Below are 18,149 nucleotides of genomic sequence, written 5' to 3'. Positions count from 1 at the left end.
AAACATTCTTGGACACTAGCTGGGTACAAAGAGCTGGGTCAGCCCTGCACCCTGGGCGCCCCCATCACTGTACAAGACCCACATCCCTGAACCAGCTGCCCGCAGGAGGCAGAACGGACAAGGGCTAGGAGACTAGAAGAAAGGAGTAAGAATTCTCACTGACACGGAAGAATCGCATTAACGTCTTCTATCCAGGCCCTTTACCGTCCGGGCACTCTGTGCCTGACTCTCATGCCTGTGACGGGGGTCTGCCGAGGGAAGTGGGGGCATCAGTCTCCCATGTGCACACACAACCCCCATTCCTCTATGAACTGCACAAGGTAGGTCTCATTTTCTTTCAGTGGCTTGTCTGGAGCCTGGTCCTCGCACAGTCTGGACAAGAGGCCGTCCTCCAGGAGGTCCTCGCACTCAGGACGCTCACGTCCCTCTGAGTCACGTTCAAAGCTGGATAACGAAGGTATACACAGCTTGCCCGTCCGAGGGTCCCAGTCGACCAGTGTGGTCGACGGCTCCTCCTCCGGCCCCTCTTCTGTGTCCACCTGCTCCTGTGGCCGGCGCTCCAAGTCTCTGAGCTGAGGGGTATATGAAGACGGCAGTGTTCCTGGGCCCACGTCTGCCAAAGCCGCCTGTCGCTCAGATAACTGTCTTTGTCGGGACCCCTCCTCTTGCAAATGAAGCTCTTGGTCTGCAGGCCCCACAATGTCAGCAGCTCTTACATCGTTATTGTATTCAGTGACGGCCGCATCTGTGGGTACCGGTCTGCCGAGGGACTCTGGCTGGGGGTGGGAAGCACCTTTGGTTTCCTCAGAGCCACAGAAAACGCCCATCAACTGTGAAGTATACCCCAGGTGTGTCACCTCCATTTCCTCCCGACGGGGGTCCTGGTCCTCGCTGGGCTCACTCAGGCCCCACACATCATTGCTTTTTTCCGTTACACTCACATCCTTATGAGATATTTTAGAATCTTCCAAAATATTGAGGGTGATAAAATTAATCACACTTTTTTCAGCAGGTACAAAGAATCTTTTGTCAAACTCATTTCCATAAATCAAAATCTATGAAGAGAGAAGAGAATGGTTTTCACCTTTTCACTTTAGATAGACATTAAAAACAGCTGTTAAGTAGAATTTATACTGTCATCAGTTAGTTTTAAAGACCTATTCTTACCAAGTCAAGGAAGGGAAAGTTATGCTTGGAATACACTGAAAACTTGCACATCCAGGCAAGGGACCCACGACACGAAAAACGCATACAGAAGCGAAAAGTGGTTCCCTGGGGGGCTGTTATCCAGTCGCAGGATTGGGGTGTGACTGCCTTCCTCTAACCAGCTGACGAGTTCAGGGGAGTTATTTAATTTCTCAAGGCTTGGTTTTTAATTCCGTAAAATCAGAATCTCTGCCATATGAGGAGCGGCGAGGACTCAGTGAGATAGAGTTTTTTTAAATTGCTTTGTTAATTATAGTTTACACCATATTTGCTAATAAGCTGTGGTCACCTGGGCTACCAGCCTTCTTTGGATATTCTCTGGACATGAATGTGGATGGGCATAAAAACTCATGTAAAAAGGGAAACAGCACGTGAGTACTCACTTCCCCGTACACCATTCCATTGTATGGGGCTAAAAAGGGAAATTCACCTGTCAGTTTGTGGCAGACAGAGAAACTCTAAACCACATCAGGAAAAGTCGTTTGAGATTGAATTTGCTGGGTACGTGTGGAAGGTGCCTGTGCAGGGTGCCGATGGTGAGGTGGGTTACACTTCTCATTGTCCACCCTGGGATGTGATTTCATCTAACATTGCAAAAGAGGGCCTGCAGCCTCACTCTTTCACAAAACTTTTGGTTTCAAAAAGTCACGTGGTCAATTCTCCTGTGAATTTTCCTCCCAGAAAAGGTCTCCCTCTGCCACTAAAAGGCGAACTCTGAAACCTAAGGGCAGGCAGAATAATAGAAACATTTTAAAACCAAACTCACAGGAATACACGTGTGCATAGCGTACATGTGGACATGTATTTTAATAATTCCCAAAGAAATCATTTTTATTGTTCAAATAGGCTCAGCCCTTTGGAACCCTCAGTGCAGGGTCCAGAGTGTAAGGTTTATTCCTTCGTCTACTTTCTTGCCTTTCCCCGCTGTGAATGATTAAGTCCCAGCCATTTTCCTCCTACGTGTGTTTCTATTCCGTGTCTTTGTCTCCAGCCCTGCGTCCCACTCTCCTCTCTTAGGCACCCATCTTCTCTCCCCTGGAGAACTACCACGGTTCCTCCTGCTCTTCTTGTTTCTGGTCCTACGCCCCATAAAGTTGTCTTAGACCACTACCCAGCTGGATCTAAGACACAATATCGACCATGACACTCCTAAGTCAAAACCCTACAGAGAGTTCTCTTTGCCAACAGAATAAAGCCTAAGCTCCTTAGAATAACACCCAATTCCCCCGTTACCTGGTCCTGCCACCCCTGCTCCAGTCTCATCTTTCGTAGCTCATCAGGAACCTCACGGTTTGGCAACATTATGTGGCTTCCGGAGCATCCGCCCACCTTTGCCCCGCTGCTTCCTCTGCACAGCAGATGCCCTGACTCTTACTCACCTTTGCTGACCAGCCCAGGCACGGAACTTCTCCTGATACCATGTAGGGCTCCAGTGCCCCCCCCAGAGCCCCCCGTGCCTGCTTTCGTCTTAGCCTTCTCGTATCATTGTGAAACTCTAGCCCCCAACTAGACTTGAACCTCGGGAAGGGCATGGGTCACGACTTAGTCTGTGTACCTCAAGACCTGGTATAATCTGGTCATTAAATGTAGAATTTTTGTCGAAGCTAAGGACCCTTTCTCTTTGGTTATATTAGTGAGCTAATCTAATACAGAAGTGTTTTTAATTCGTCAGCTCTTAAACTTACTCACTCTCCCCACGAAGGGAACGGTGTCTGTTCTAGAGCCTCCTTGTCCATCCTCCTGGAGGTGCTGTTACAACCACTCCTGCCACACCGAGTACTCACCAAATTTGCTGGGTGTTTCTCTTTGCTGACGTGGACATATCTGTACATGGAGTAGCCCATCACAGAAAAAAGTAACACGGTAACAGATATGGGCAAAATGTAGCAGAAGATGATTTCAACCTTCAATGCTGATGCTGGGTCTGTAAAAAGAAGGTGGGGGGTAGACAGCTGTGATTTGGGGGAAAACACGTGATGTCAAGAGGCTCTGGGCAGGTCACCTCCATCTAGGAATTCAGTTTTCTCATTTATAAATTGAGAAGCTTGAGCTAAATGTTATAAAATGTTTCAGAGTTCTTACTCTCTCTGACAATAGATGGCCTCGAGGATCTTCTGGACCCGTCTCAACCTTTACAGTAAGGATGCATCAGTAACCAAGTCCACAGATAGTCCAGCATCTCACGTCTGGCTCTGAGGTTCATGCTGGTTCTCATAGCTGAAGGTAAGTGTGTCTGATATTCAGGCACCTCACAGCACTTCAAACCAAACAACAAAACCTTCTCGTCAAGACCCCACTGAGCTGCCCCACTTTTCCGCCACTCATTTGACTCAATCTCTCCATATTCAGTAGAGGATGGGAATGTACGGTGTCAGCTTCTGTGTGACTAACAGAACCCTCCTCATGTGGGTTGGCCAGGCTTTCTGGGTAGGCCTGGAGCCTGGGAACATGTGTGGGGAGGTGGCTGGGCTGGCGTGTGCTGAGAATGGCAGTAACTCCCTCCCAGGTCCTGCTGTGCTGTAGGTATGACGAGTAAAAGTCCACAGAGGATGGAAAGACCTAGTGAACAGGTCTAAGAGGAGCAGCCCTGGCCCACCAACCATCAGACCATATCGTTGATGAATAGGGCTCACTGTGTCTAACTTACATTTTTTAAGCTCCTATGGGTTCTTGGAAGTTGTGATGGTTAATTTTATATGTCAATTTGGTACCCAGATACTTGGTCAAACATTATGCTAGATCTTTCTGAGAAGGCATTTTTTAGATGAAATTAGCATTTAAATTAGTAGACTTGAGTAAAGCAGATTACGCTCTACTGTGGGTGGGCCTCATCCAATCAGTTGAAGGCTTTAATAGAAAAAAGACTGACCACTCTGGGAAAGAAAGAATTCTGCCAGGAGATTACCTTCAGACCAGAACTACAAATCAGCTCCTCCCTGGGTCTCCAGCCGGTGGTCTGCCCTGCAGATTTTGAACTTACCAGCCTCCACAATCATGCGAGCCCCCTTCTTAAAATAAATCTCATCCCTATGGATATATAGATATATATGAAGATTATACATATATTGGTTCTGATCTCTGGAGAACCCTGACTAATATAGCAGTAGAAAAAGGAGCAGCTTTAGCACAAATTATAAAAGCTCTAGCATGTTCCTCACAGACTAATAAAATCAGCAAGAGTGTTGTGGGAGCATTCTAATCCATGCGGACGTTGGATGCTCTTGATGCCTAGGCCCAAGGGAAAGCAGCAGAGTCGCTGTGTGGTTAACTCTTTAGTTAAAGACTGGAATAGGAGCATCATGGATGGTGAGGGTGGTCAACAATAGCCAGAGGGAAAAGTCCAGGTTCGGGGGTCTGACCGCAGGCTCTTCTTCCTCAACATTTCCTGCAGAGCACGTCTGTGATCTGGTTCCTTGGAGACCGTGCCAGCACTACAATGCAGATGGTGTAGGCGGCCGAGCATCAGCAGCCCCGACTTCAGGCTGCTATCAGTCCAGTCCTCCTACTACATCCCTGGTCTCTGCACTGAGCCTGCCCTAATTAAAAAGAGCATGACAACAGTGGCTGGTGTCACTTAGTGTACACAGCACCTGTCTGCTACAATAGACCAACAAACTGTGTCTGTATTTTCGGGATTGGGGGATTGTGGAGAGCAGAAGTATTCTTTCAAAAGAGTCCCAGAAGAAGTAAGACTGATTTTTTAGAGAGTAGGCCCTCATGCAGTGTCTCAGGCAGGTGTCTGGGGCAATGGGACAGCTGGGATATCACGAAAAGGTGAGCACCTGAGACGGATCCTTGCTGTCTTGTCACGTCTCCTGGACTAGAGAGAAAGTCGGCTCCAGCTGGATCCCAGGAAGTATTCAGTTTCATCCACAGGTTGGCTGCTTTAGCTCTGCCAACGGCTTAAATGATTTCCACGGGAAAGCCATTCCCACATTTGGCCACTGGTCAAGCTGTTGGTACACACAGTGCTTTTCCAAACAGAAAAATGATTTCTTCAATCTGCTTTGTTCTGCCTTTTGCTTGTAGCCTTTTAGTTTTATTTGACATCTGGCAGAGAACCCTCGTTTTAAAGGGAAAGGTGTGATAAGGAGATTCAGAAAGAAAGATTTTCCTTTTTTTTTTTTTGGTGAGGAGGATTGTCCCTGAGCTAACATCTGTGCCAATTTTCCTCCACTTTGTATATGGGATGCCGCCATGGCATGGCTGAAGAGTGGTGTAGGTCTGTGCCTGGGATCCGAACCTGTGAACCTGGGCCACCAAAGTGGAGCGTGAGAACTTTACCACTACGCCACCTGGCCAACCCCAAAAGCTTTTCACTTTTGATATGTACTCACAGAATTCCCTTTTTGTTCCTTGGGACAGTTTCATCTTGAAATGTGGGAGGCGTGAGGGAAGCAGAAAATGGGTTCTGTCCCCACTCCCATCGCATGGTGGGTGACAGAACCAAGGCTTGGGGGAAAGGCTGTGACGCTTGCCCTAGGCCAGCATGTTGGGAGGAGAGAAACAGAGGAATCATGGATGAAGAGCCTGTCGATGAAGGTAAACACTAGGATTTATTTTCAACTTTCAGGTCTTGAGTTCAAGGTCCTCTCACCCTGGGGGAAGAACATTAAACAAATGCCAGGCTCCTAATCTGTCTCCTAACAGGAATGAGAACCTTCAACCACAGTCCCTTAACAGCCACGTTCAGAGAACACGAGAAGGAGGCAAATGAAAGGAAGGAAAGAGAAGCAAGTGGAGGAGGGAGGGAGTAATTACTGGTTTGCGGATCCCAGAGCTTGCACAGCCAGTGAGCGGCATCTGAACACAGCCTGCAGAGCCTGAAATGTGTGTTCCCAAGGGAGCCAAAGATTCTTCTTAAAGGGCAGAAGACCTGAACAGACATTTCTCCAAAGAAGATATACAGATGGTCGACAGGCACATGAAAGGATGTTCAACATCATTAATTATTAGGGAAATGCAACTCAAAACTACAATGAGATATCACCTCACACTTGTCAGAATGGCTACCATTAAAAAGACAAGAAATAACAAGTGCTGGAGAGGATGTGGAGGGTGGGAACATATGCAGCTGGTGGGAACATAAACTGGTGCAGCCACTGTGGAAAACAGTATGGAGATTTCTCAAAAAATTAAAAATAGAAATACCATATGACCCAGCTATCCCACTACTGGGTATTTATCCAAAGAACATGAAATCTATAATTCAAAAAGATATCTGCACCCCTGTGTTCACTGCAGCATTATTCACAATAGCCAACACTTGGGAGCAACCCAAGTGCCCATCAATGGATGAATGGATAAAGAAGATGTGGTATATATACACAATGCTACTCAACCATAAAAAAGACAAAATCTTGCCATTTGCAACAACATAAATGGACCTTGAGAGTATTATGCTATGTGAAATAAGTCAGATGGAGAAAGTCAAATACCCTATGACTTCACTCATAAGTGGAAGATAAGAACAACAACAACAAACAAACACATAGATACAGAGATTAGATTGGTGGTTACCAGAGGGGAAGGGGGGAGGGAGGAGGGAGAAAGGGGTCACAGGGCACATGTGTATCATGGTGGATGGTAATTAGTCTTTGGGTGTGAACATAATGTAGTCTACACAGAAATTGAAATATAATGATGTATACCTGAAATTTATATATTGTGATAAACCAATGTTATCTCAATAAAAAATAGTATTTTTAGGATAATGCTTTGTTTCTAGCAATAAAATTGTCAGATGTTCTTGAAGACCACAGAACTTTTACTGACCAGAGTGATTATAATTTTAAACAAGAAAAAAGAAGTGTGTAAAAATTCTTAATCGTTATTTTCCAAGGCAGAGGCTTGTTGGCGGCGGAGGCCAGGACAGGAGCTGAGGGGTCCCCGTGGGGTGGAAACACCTCCTGACGTGGGCCGAGCTCAGTGGCAGCGTCCCAGGCTGTGCAATGCGTTTTTGGTGATGGTCATTTCTGCCTTTGCCTCCACCTGTTTCTGGTAGACACAATTTGCCAAAACCTTGTCTACACCACCATACTTCCTTCTAGTTTCATCCGAGTTCCTTCCTCAGGCCAGCTGAGACCTTTTAAGCTTACCTTTCAAAGTACTGACACACTGCTTCTCAGAGGGCTGAGCAAGGCGAGGAGGTCCTGGGACGAAGGACTCCACGTGGACACAGTACATAGTGTCCGGCTCCAGCCAGCTGAGCACCAGCGTGTGGCTGGTCACACACTGGGACCACTAGGATAGGGAATTGCAAACAGCAGTTAGAGCCAAAGATTTCCAGCACCACCCCAGACAAACGACTCTAGAAGGAAAGAAGAGACCGAGACACCATTAAATGCTTTACTATCACTACAAGCTTTCTTTTCAGTGACAGCTCTAAAATACCCTTTCCTCTAGCTTGCAGAGTGTGGTCAGGAACGGGAACTGTTCTAAATAGTGACATAAGGATGGATTTCTTATTCACCTTTGCCCTGTGCTCTTGTAACATTTTTTTCTTTCTTGGAGAGTGACTGACAGATGTTATGCAAGTAAAAGCTCTCCACCCAAGTGGGCTGGATGATCGCTCTGCACTCCAGGAGCAACCTCACACCCCATAACAGAGTTTCTGGAAAGGAACTCTGAAGGAAGTTCTCCAAATTTCTACACATCAACTTCAACTGCATCTTGTACGGCATCTCTTTCCAATATCACATCTTCCCAGATTCACATGCAGAGAATTAAAACATCAAGGCTGCTTGTTCCAGTATTGGCTGAAAAAGCAACACAGATTATATGCCCCCGTTCCATTTCAGGCTTACCGTTCTGTTTGATTTAGCGTTATACACGGACACATTATACTTCAGATTAGAGTATATTTGTTGCATGGAAATAGAACTTTCTTCTGGATTTTTCTTCCACTTCTCTGGAGCCGTCAGAACAATAGAAATGGATTTCTCGTCAGCTGTCAAAGCAACCTCTGGTGGGCCAATTTGTGCTTAAAGGGGAGGGGAGAGGGAATTATCAGGTTCAGACGTAGAAATCACCTTGGATAAAGCTACAATACAGTCCTACTGAGATCAATGCTGTAAAGCCAACCCTCTTATTCGAGATGCTCGTGGTGCTCTAAGGGGGGCCCAAGTCATGCCAAATCGGGAAACAGTCATTTCACACACCCCGACAGGACGTACAAACAGCAAATGCAAGTGTTGTCTTTACTTGGTTCCCAGTCACAGGGATGAACAGTACTTGATGGTGGAAATACAATGGAAAGTGTTCACAACCCTCCTGTGACTCGAAAAGTTGGTGATAAATAACATTAATATGATTTAGAAAGTGGTAAAAATCAGACACGGAGAAACGAAGCACTGCTAAAGACCTTTGGAGACGTGACTGGAATGATCTGGAACAGAGGTTACAAACTTTCACCGTAGAGGTCCAGACAGTAAATATTTTAGGCCTTGCAGGCCATATGATCTCTGTTGCAACTATTATTTATATGAATGTCAAAACCATTCATAGCTCTTGGCCTGTAGAAAAACAGAAGGGGGCCGGGGGTGCTGCACTTGGTCTGAGGGCAGAGTTCGCTGACTTCTGACCTGGAAGGGCATCGGGAAAAGGCTCCAGCTCCAGGACCGAGGAGCGCTTATAATTTCGTTATGGCAGCTCTGCGTGGGTCCGCCATGGCTGCATCAGCCACAGGTCAGGGGATGGAAAAATTGAAAAAGCAAATACCAGGAAGCTGTTGCCTTAATTCTGAGTTACATCTGGAAATTATGTCACCACATTACCAAGTTTATCATAAGAAGAGACTTAGTCTGGTGACCAGAACAATCTTGAGTCAATTTTGTGGACATATATCAATGGTTTACAAACCCACAACATTTAAAAAAAAATCTGTCAGTTGTTCCTCAAATCACAGTCTCCACTAAATAACAACACAAAATCAAGGTTTGGTAATATTGACATCTGGCGTCAGTTTCGGATCTGGGAGAGATCTTAGAGATCACTTGGCCAACTCTTACGTTCTGAAGATGAGACTGTGAGATCCTGCGAGGTGATGCACCTGCTCACTCCCCTCCTGACGGACACGGTGCAGGACAGAGCCAAGCGGGACGCTGGCCTCCGGGTAAGGCTGACTGCACGGCTGAGACGTTACCCGGGAGGTCAGATGAACTTGGTGCTAACACGTGTTTAATAGACAATCGTGTTGCTTACTTTCTAAAAAAGGATAGAATCGTCCAGTTTCTGCCCCTTTGGAACAATTTGTTCCCCACACGGCCTTAACTTTGGCATAGTATTGATGGTCATAGTCAGAGGTTTCAGCAGAGAGGTCGCAGTAGGTCCTGTTGATATTTCTGCATTCGGATGTAGTCAGCCACTTCTTTTGCCCGTATCTGCTGAGAAGGAAACTGAATTAATAATGAGGTGCCCTTTATGCTTTACAATAGGAGAAAACCACTCATTATGTAAAACGGAATAGAGCTTTCAGAACAACGCAAGTGCCTGTTACTGAGATTAAAAAGCAGCTGCTTCTGCTGCAACTTTTTTCATCAGCTGTCAGGGACGTGAGTCAGACTTTCTGTAATTGCCTTTCTTTTCTGTGAATTATATGTGGATAGTACATTTTGAAAGCATGTATTTTATTATTATTCTTGGGCTACAGTAAAAATTTTACATATTCTGTGGTCAATTCTTCTAGTAATTACCTATGTAAGTTTTTAGTTCACCATGCATACTAAGGTCAGTTTGATGGGTTGTTTTAAGAAAAATTAGTCATTGTTTTATTAGAAGAAAAATTAGCTTGACATTCTCATAAAATTTAAAAATATATTCGCCATCAAAGGTTCTGGGGAAAATTTGCTAGGTTGGAGTACATATCAGAATCTGCATTTTCAATTATTATAGTGATGATGATGATGATATTAACTAGGTTGATCATATTTATTTTTCCTTTCCTTTTTTAAAAACACAACATTCATAGCAAACGAGGGGGTATTTTTAGCACTTTTCAGGTGGGAGAGATGGAGGTATAGAGAGTTTAAGTGACACGGGATGAGACAGTGAAAGAGACAGGGTCGCATGGGAGGCTGCTGAGAGGATGGAAGCAGGCCTGTTGGGTTTAGGAAGCTAACAGTGGGAGCGTGGAGGATGTACTGAGTTAGGAGTGCAGCCTGGGGAGCAGCTCGGAGGCTACCGAAGATACCGGGGAAGGTGCAGATGGCTTGGACAAGGATGGCGGCAGTGGAATGAACGATAGGACAAAAGGAAGAAAGATTCGGAGTCAGGACTTGGTGATGGAGTGTACGTGAGAGACGAGGGAAATGAAGGTGTTAGGACGATATGTCTTTCCGTCTGGGACAAACGGGTGGAGGAGTGGTAACGTTTACCAAGAAAAGGAACACCGGAGAGGAGTAGTTTGGCAAAGCGGAACTAGGTGGGGAAGGAAAGATAATGGGTTCAGTTTTGGACATGCTGAGCTCGAGGCACGTGAAAGATATCCAAACCAGATGCCCAGTGGGCACCGGGGCTGGGGAGAGAGGGTGAGTGGGAGGTAGCAATTTTGAAATCAATGGCATAAAACTGCTCCCTGAAGGCACAGGCATGAATGAAATTGTCCATGCCGACAAAGCAAAGCCTAAGATAAAATCTCAGGAGCATGGAGATTTCAAGGTTGGATACAAAGTGCACTTAGTAACAGCAGCTAAAGAGGGACAAGAGAAACAGACAGCACAAAAGTCAGGGGGAGAGCTGTCATGAGGAAAAGGAAATGTCGACTTTTTCAAGTGTTGCCAAAGCTTGAGGCTGCCTTCCCTTCTCAGAATGTGGCAACAGATTCCTGAAAGTCAAGTCTCCTGTGTCGTAAGTACCTGCCAGAAGACATTAGAAACATAGTTCCATCTTGTTGACCAACTTCTCCATCCAAGTGGTCCCATTGCCTAGGGGCTTGCAAACTTTTTGACTGTGAGCCACAGAAAGAAATACATTTACACTGTGACCCAGCCCCCCAAAACATACCTATATCTAACATACCAGAACACAGGTTTTATGACAATACCTAAGCTTCACTCCCTGCCACGCATTCAGTTATTTTCCATTCCAGTCCAGTCCACACCATTCCAATCCTTTCCATTAAAAATAATGCTAGTATGTCCCTCAAAATTGACTTCATGGCCCACCAACAGGTCTTGACTTGTGGTTTGAAAAATATTGCCATCGCCTCTTCAACCCTGCCTCCCTCCTCAAACGTCCTTACTCTGCCAAGGGCAGGGCAGCTTCCTGAGACAGGTGCTGATGAAGGAGAAAAATGCTCTTTACCAGATTCTGGACAAGACGCTTTGTAAGTCTGACAAGCGGATAGACACAAGTCAGTCAATAAACACTCCAGTACTGGTGCTGAGGCCCGGCACACAGTCATGTGGGGCCCTCGGGGTCTCTGATTGTTTTCTGGTTTCCGCAGGAAACGTTTACGAGTGCCTATCGTGTGCCGGGCCTGGGGCTTAGGATTTGCAGGCTTTATCTCATTTAATTATCGTAACGACCTGGGAGGCGGGTGCCATTATTTTCACCCCATTTTATAGATGAGGACAGGAGGCTCAGGAGATTCAGGGAGCGCTCCAGTTCGTATGACGAGGAAGAGGCACATCCGGGATTTGAACCGCTCTTCTCTGACGCCAAAGCTTGTGCTTTTAGTGCGACACTGTATTTTCTGCAATAAATTCTTTTGGCAGATATCATTAAACTGTCATTAACATTTCATCTTGCACTTGGAAGCAAACTTCACTCGAAAGTGTGAAAGGATGATATGTAACCTGCCCGAGGTTACCGGCTAGTTCCCGGCCTGCAGATGGACCCGGACTGTCCGACCTGGCGCTGAGCGTGGAGCCCTGTCTGTGAGACGCTGCCTGTGTCCGTCCACCTCCTGCTTGACGGGCACGTAAGAACTCCAACACGGCAAGTGTCTTTCTCAATATTCTTGTTTGAAAGTTGTACAGTCTAAATGATCTGTTCTCACAGAGCAGAGACGACTCTGCCTATTTTTTTTCTATCCTTTTCTGAATCACATAAACATGAAGGACAGAGCAAGCTCTTTGCTCCACCTAATGGAAAAGGAGGCCAAAGCATCTCGGGAGCTCTTTCTCTTCACAGAGCAATGTCTCTCTTCCTAAAACACTGGCTCCTGAGAAACTCCTCAGAAATGAGGATGAGGCTCTAGATAAACGAGGTCATTGTGAAGGGCAGCTGAAGTCTGTCACTGCCTTTAGGGGTCACCATTTTCTTCTCAAAGACAAAAATGACTTTAATCTTTTTTTGCAAATATAGCACATGTTTTTTCTTCACTAAAACAATCAGAAAAGTATAATCAGAGAGAAATAGTTCACCCAGACACCCCTCACCCTGACACATTTGGTACACGTGCTATTGGCTGTCTCGTCACACTCAGACACACACAGAAGAGTGATCAGACAGCTGAACGCACGGACAAAAACTAGATTACACCATACATGTGGTTCTAGTCAAAGTAGTAAATTTAACTTGATTTGAACTTCAAAAGAAAAAGAAATTGATGTGAAATTAAAGGAATTGCTATAGTTCAAATGTCTCATCACCACAAGAGATAGTAGTCGTAAAAGATCTTTTAAATTGAGAAAATGGTTTATGGAAAACATTGAGATATTAGTTACTAAAATGATGAAATATTTTCATTTTACATCACATTTAATGGTTTCCTACTATGAAAGGCAGTACATCTACAGTTTTCTCCACTTTCTGATTTGTTATATTATTGTTTAGGTTCAAACATTTACGAGGAGCTTCGATAACCACATTTCCTGTCATTATTTGTTCCTGGTTCCGCATTGAGGTGGTCCTCGTGCACGCTGCCAGTCTTTTGGCCATAATCCTATCATTACTAAGGTCTTTGTCTAGGCTCATCTTTATCTCTCGGTCAACTGGATATTATCTTTAGTTAGTGGTTTGCTCCCCCCAAGAAGATCTCAGGAGAGTGCATCCCGAGTTCCCACCTGCTTGAAAATACGTCTGTTGACTTGGTAAGTCTTAGGTCGCACCTGTTTCTCCCTCAGAATACGCATCACTGTCTTCTGCTGAGTGTGGCCAGACAGAAATCAGCCCATCCCTGCCCCACTTGAGTCCTGCTTTTGCTGTGATGGTCACACATCATTTCATTTTCTTAGAGTTCAGTAACTTCACTGGGGTATCCTTCTTTCCTAGACACAGCACGCAATTATGATATGCAGTTCCACACAGTCGTTATTACCTGTTCAATTATCACTGTCAGTAGCTATGATAGGGTTTTCATCTCTATATAACATTTTTAGTTTCTTTTTCCTAAGCTCTGCCCACTTTCTTAAATACAAAAAGTTCTTCCTCTTGTCTTAGAATCTCTTCTGTGACTGCTTTCTTTGAGCTCTACCATTAGAGATCATGTTGTTTATGGACTCAAACTACAGACAATTATTGGTTTGAATTTTTCTCCTATTTCCATGAGAAAGCTTTCCAGGAATTTTTAACTTGTGCTCTTTTTTTGTCTTTCCTTCCAGTAATTATGGATAGGCGCTGTGCTGGACTCTGACTGGGGCCAGCTGTTTATTGACTATATTAGGTGAATGAGTATAGGAGTGAGGGTCTGTCACAAACCTGTTCACCAAATCTTATTGCCTTTGCCAGGGAGCCTGCCCGCCCTCAGCTTTTGGACTGCAGGAGGCTGATGTGGCTCATGGCACATCTGTAAGGTCAGAGCCTCCCTGGGCTGCCTCCTAGCCATGTTACCAACTCTCCTCCTGCACCCCTCTCCCTCAGGGCTTCTCCCTGGGCTGCGCCTGCACCTCTACAATGGATATGTCGCTTGAACCTGATTTCTCTTTCAGCTCCTCCTTCTCTGACATTCTGTGGCACCAAATTGGGTTGTCCCAGTGGGGACATTTCCTCAATTTCTGGTGGTGGAAATCCTGAGATTCCACATCTTTAGATTGTTAGGTAAGCCTCTTAGTACTGCGACATTTATTCTTGTGAAATTATTTTCTATTGTTGGAGTTCAAGAAGGTAGAGGTTTGCTCTCAGCTACTCTGGTGTTTTCCTTCAGATTTCACAATATTTGCCTTGTACGCTTGGGGTTGTGGCCAGTTCCTTCCTTTCTTTGAAGATGGGCATTGTTATCTGTTTTGCAAGCCTTCTTGCTCACAGTGAGTTTTGAGGGAGAGGTGAAGAGTGAAAATGTCCATTCACGACTCTCTTCAATAGGAACAGCTAGTTGTGCAGAATTCTGCACTGAGTTTCACTTTAAAATATTTATGATTCCAGTAAGCTTAGACATTTCAGAAATGAGGGATCTCCTTGTTTGCTCAGCCATGGACTAACATTTTGACCAACTTCTTCTTCTCCATTTAAATAACTTCCCCTTGCCTAAGCACCCAATGCTTCTGTCTCCACGAAGAAACTTTTCTAATTTAATCTAACAAAATACAACAAGAAAATTTAACATGAAATATCTAAAACTTTCTTTTTTTCAAACACATTTGACAACTAGATGATTTGTCTTTGCACAATTAATAGGAGTCTGAGTCTTGTGTTTATAAATCCACCAAAGGAACAGAAGCAACTTACATGAAATACTGCACAGTGTAAGTAACTTCAACTCCTTGTAGGCCCTCTGGTGGACTCCACTGTAGGATATTCTTCATGTTTATGGATAAGAAGGTGATATTTATAGGCTTAGGCAAACCAGCAGAGGCACAGGGAACTGTAAAGGAGGAGAGAGGATTCGAGGTCTTAGTGGAGAAAAAGGAAAACGTAATGCCTGTGGCAGCTGGTCTCCAGACATGGCCCCCCATGAACCACGCCTTCCCGTACCTGTGCCTGTGTATTCCTCCCAAACAGAACCTGAGCTGACCCCATGATGCCCTTTAACCAACAGACTGTGGCAGAAGTGACTCTGGGACTAAGGCTTAGGAAGGCCTGGCAGCTCCCACTTTTGCCCATTGGGGGTCCTGAGCTACCATGTGCAAAGTTGGGTATCCTACTAGAGAAACCATGTAGAGAGGCCACGCAAAGAGGGAGAGGTCCAATTGTCCAGCTGAGCCCAGCCTTCCAAATAAGGGGCCAGAATGAAGCCACTGGGGACATCCCAACCCCCACAACATAGACTGAAGCTGCAGGAGAGACTCCGAATGAGACCAGCAGAAGAACCATCCAGCTGAGCCCTGCTAACCCTCAGAATTGTGAAAAATAATAAAATGATTGTTTTAAACTATAGACTTTGGGGGTAGTTTGTTACACACCAGCAGATAATGGAAACAATCCCTTTATTAGATATGGAAATAAAATCTAGGATAGATGACCCTGAAAGGCCAGAGTTTTGGAGGTTGAAGTTGGGGTTAGCTTTACTAAAGTATGTAACAAAACAACAACTAGAAAAGGAACCAGTGAAAGAAGACAATTTGTTTAATTAAACACTATGTTCACATAACTGTGCTCTAAGAAAAACTGTATCATAGAGGGTTAATTTGTAGAAATCCTCCACAGAGAAATTATAAAGAATTGAGAAACTACCAAAAAATTAGAACAGGACAAAAGGAAAGTGAAGGATAGTCTCTCACAAAAAAAAAGAAAAGATGATTCCTGTATTAAAATGAATGAAAAAATTCAGTGGTAACATGTAAGAATCAAAATATTAATTAAAACTATTGGAAAGATCACAAAGTACTGAGTAATAATCAGATTTCACAAAGAATTTATCCTATCATAAGTACAGATATTCTAGTCAATGAACTTGGAAAATACCAAACTTTGATATTGCAAACCAAACATAGGAAATAAAATTTAGCTAAGTCACTGAAGGCTGGCCAGTCTTGGCTAAAGTCCCTCATTCTTGTGTATATTAACTGGGACTAATGTCAGAGAAAGGAACTAGCTTTATGCTGTGGTAATCCTTGGCTAAGATTAGTTCTATACAATGTATTGTATTCCAAGAGTCAAATGAAAAGAAAGAAAACATTCTTCGCTTTAGAATTAAACTTTGTCATATGACCCTGATACTAAAATAAAATAAGCTCTTTAGCATGTGGCAGAGTCACCAAAATATCGGCAGTTGAGTGTTTGTGTGTGTGCAGGTGCTATATTTGTAACAACTCCCAGTTTTAACCTTGATCTTTTTTTAATATCTCAGTTTTATGTTTAAGAAGAAAGTTAAATACTCAAAGAGACGGTCTATCAACTGACCACTGTGTGGGTGTGTGGTAGGAGAGAGGATCTCAAAAGGACCGCCTGCCCAACATCCATCTTTGATTTCTATTCTTCTAACTCTTTGGAACCACTGCATATCAACTGGTATTGGCTTTTTCTGAAGATTATATACAGTGACTAATTGTCAATGATTTCATACTGCTCTGTGCTATCACTAGGTTCTAAATTTTAAACAAATTTTTGAGGACAAAACAGAGAACATGAAGTGAAAGCACCATGAATTGTAGTATTTCTTAACCCTTCAAAAGTGAGGAACACTTGTAACATAAAAAACTCCAAGGATCTTTCCAGATCTAAAATGCTGTGGTTCTACATGTTTAGATGACACTAACATGTGAGGAGTGGTTAGCAAGAAGCAAAATTGCAAGAACTAAAATTAAAATAGACCATGCATTATAATACCGCAGATGGAAGACATTGCCGAAGCACGGCTCCTCAGAACTAGCTGATAAGGAAATAGAATATTCTGGCTTGTGGCAACTTGTGTTTGGAGATACAAAACACAAGTTATCTTAGATATATAGTCCACGCACATTTTCTCAAGGTTTAACGTTTACAAATTTTTATCTTCTAAAATATTGCTTTCTGTTCATCTTTTAATATAAGTAAACAATAGACAGAACTCTCAAAATGCCTAAAACATACCCCAAAAAAGTTTTAAGAAGTAACTTGGGATAAAAAAATGGATTGCTCATTTAGTTTAATTTAATTTAATTTTCTTGGTCATTGTCATGGGGAAACAAAGCAAGTTTGCTCTTCTGAAATGAACGATACTCTGGAATGTGCTGTCAATCATTAATGTTCATTGATTCAACAGACAGTTTGATTAATGTTTTGTAATTGTTTAAATGAGCCTCTAGAAATGCTACACCAATTATCAAAATGTTACCAAACTCTGGTTAATAATAGGTTAAATAAAGGGAATTAATAATGTGACAATAATGTTAAAATATGAAAGATGTTTTTCATCATGCCATTCTATTTTTTGAAAAGAAATATTGTGAAATGTACATACACGTCTTCTGCAAGTCTACACTATGGGTAAGTCATGTGTATTACCACAATTTTGGGAGCCAGCCTCCAGGACGGCCCCAGTAATCTCCTCCTGCTGGCATCACAGCCTGTATTGTCCCCTCCCACACTGTGTCTGGTTGGTGTGTGTGACCAACAGAATCTGACAGACGTGGTGGTACGTCATTTCCAAGATCAGGTTATGAAAAACATTGCGGCTTCTATCTTGCTCTCCCACTCTTGGATCATTTACTCTGGGGGAAGCCAGTTGCCTTGTTGTGAACAGGCCTCTGTGGAGAACCATGCAGCAATCAACAAGCCTCCCACGGCCCGTGAAGACCTGAATGAAGCCTCCTGCCAAGAGGCGCATTGGTGAGCTTAGACGTGGATCCTCCAGCCCCAGTCAAGCCTTCTGATCATTGCAGCCCCAGCCTACCCCTTGACCATACTCTCATGGGAGACCCTGAGCCAGAACCGCCTGGCTGAGCCATTACTGGACTCCTGGACCCTCAGACACTGTGAGATAATATTTGTTATTTTAGGTTGCTAAATTTTGAGGTAATCTGTTACACAGCAATAGATAATGAATACAACAAAGAATCTAAAAATGAAGAAACTAACAGAGATTAATCACCAAAAAAAAAGCAAATTAAACTAGAGGTAGAAAAAAATGGCCCCTCCATTCT

The 18,149-nt window shown here is 43.9% G+C and overlaps 1 protein-coding gene across 1 annotated transcript; it reads right to left on the bottom strand.

Annotated features, from left to right (window-relative positions):
• Positions 1-269: 269 nt before the first annotated feature.
• Positions 270-14,906, bottom strand: IL20RA (interleukin 20 receptor subunit alpha). The gene is made up of 6 exons (XM_058566814.1): positions 14,815-14,906; positions 9,409-9,587; positions 8,013-8,188; positions 7,305-7,449; positions 2,991-3,130; positions 270-1,055 (listed from the first exon to the last, which is right to left on the bottom strand). The coding sequence occupies exons 1-6, from the start codon at positions 14,889-14,891 to the stop codon at positions 270-272; spliced, it is 1,503 nt and encodes a 500-aa protein (XP_058422797.1). The 5' UTR covers positions 14,892-14,906.
• Between the last annotated feature and the right edge of the window lie 3,243 nt (positions 14,907-18,149).

This window comes from Diceros bicornis, chromosome 23, assembly GCF_020826845.1.
Source record: "Diceros bicornis minor isolate mBicDic1 chromosome 23, mDicBic1.mat.cur, whole genome shotgun sequence".
NCBI classification, from domain to species: Eukaryota; Metazoa; Chordata; class Mammalia; order Perissodactyla; family Rhinocerotidae; genus Diceros; species Diceros bicornis.
Note: the sequence above shows the minus strand (reverse complement) of the source record. Positions and strands in the feature narration are given on the sequence as shown.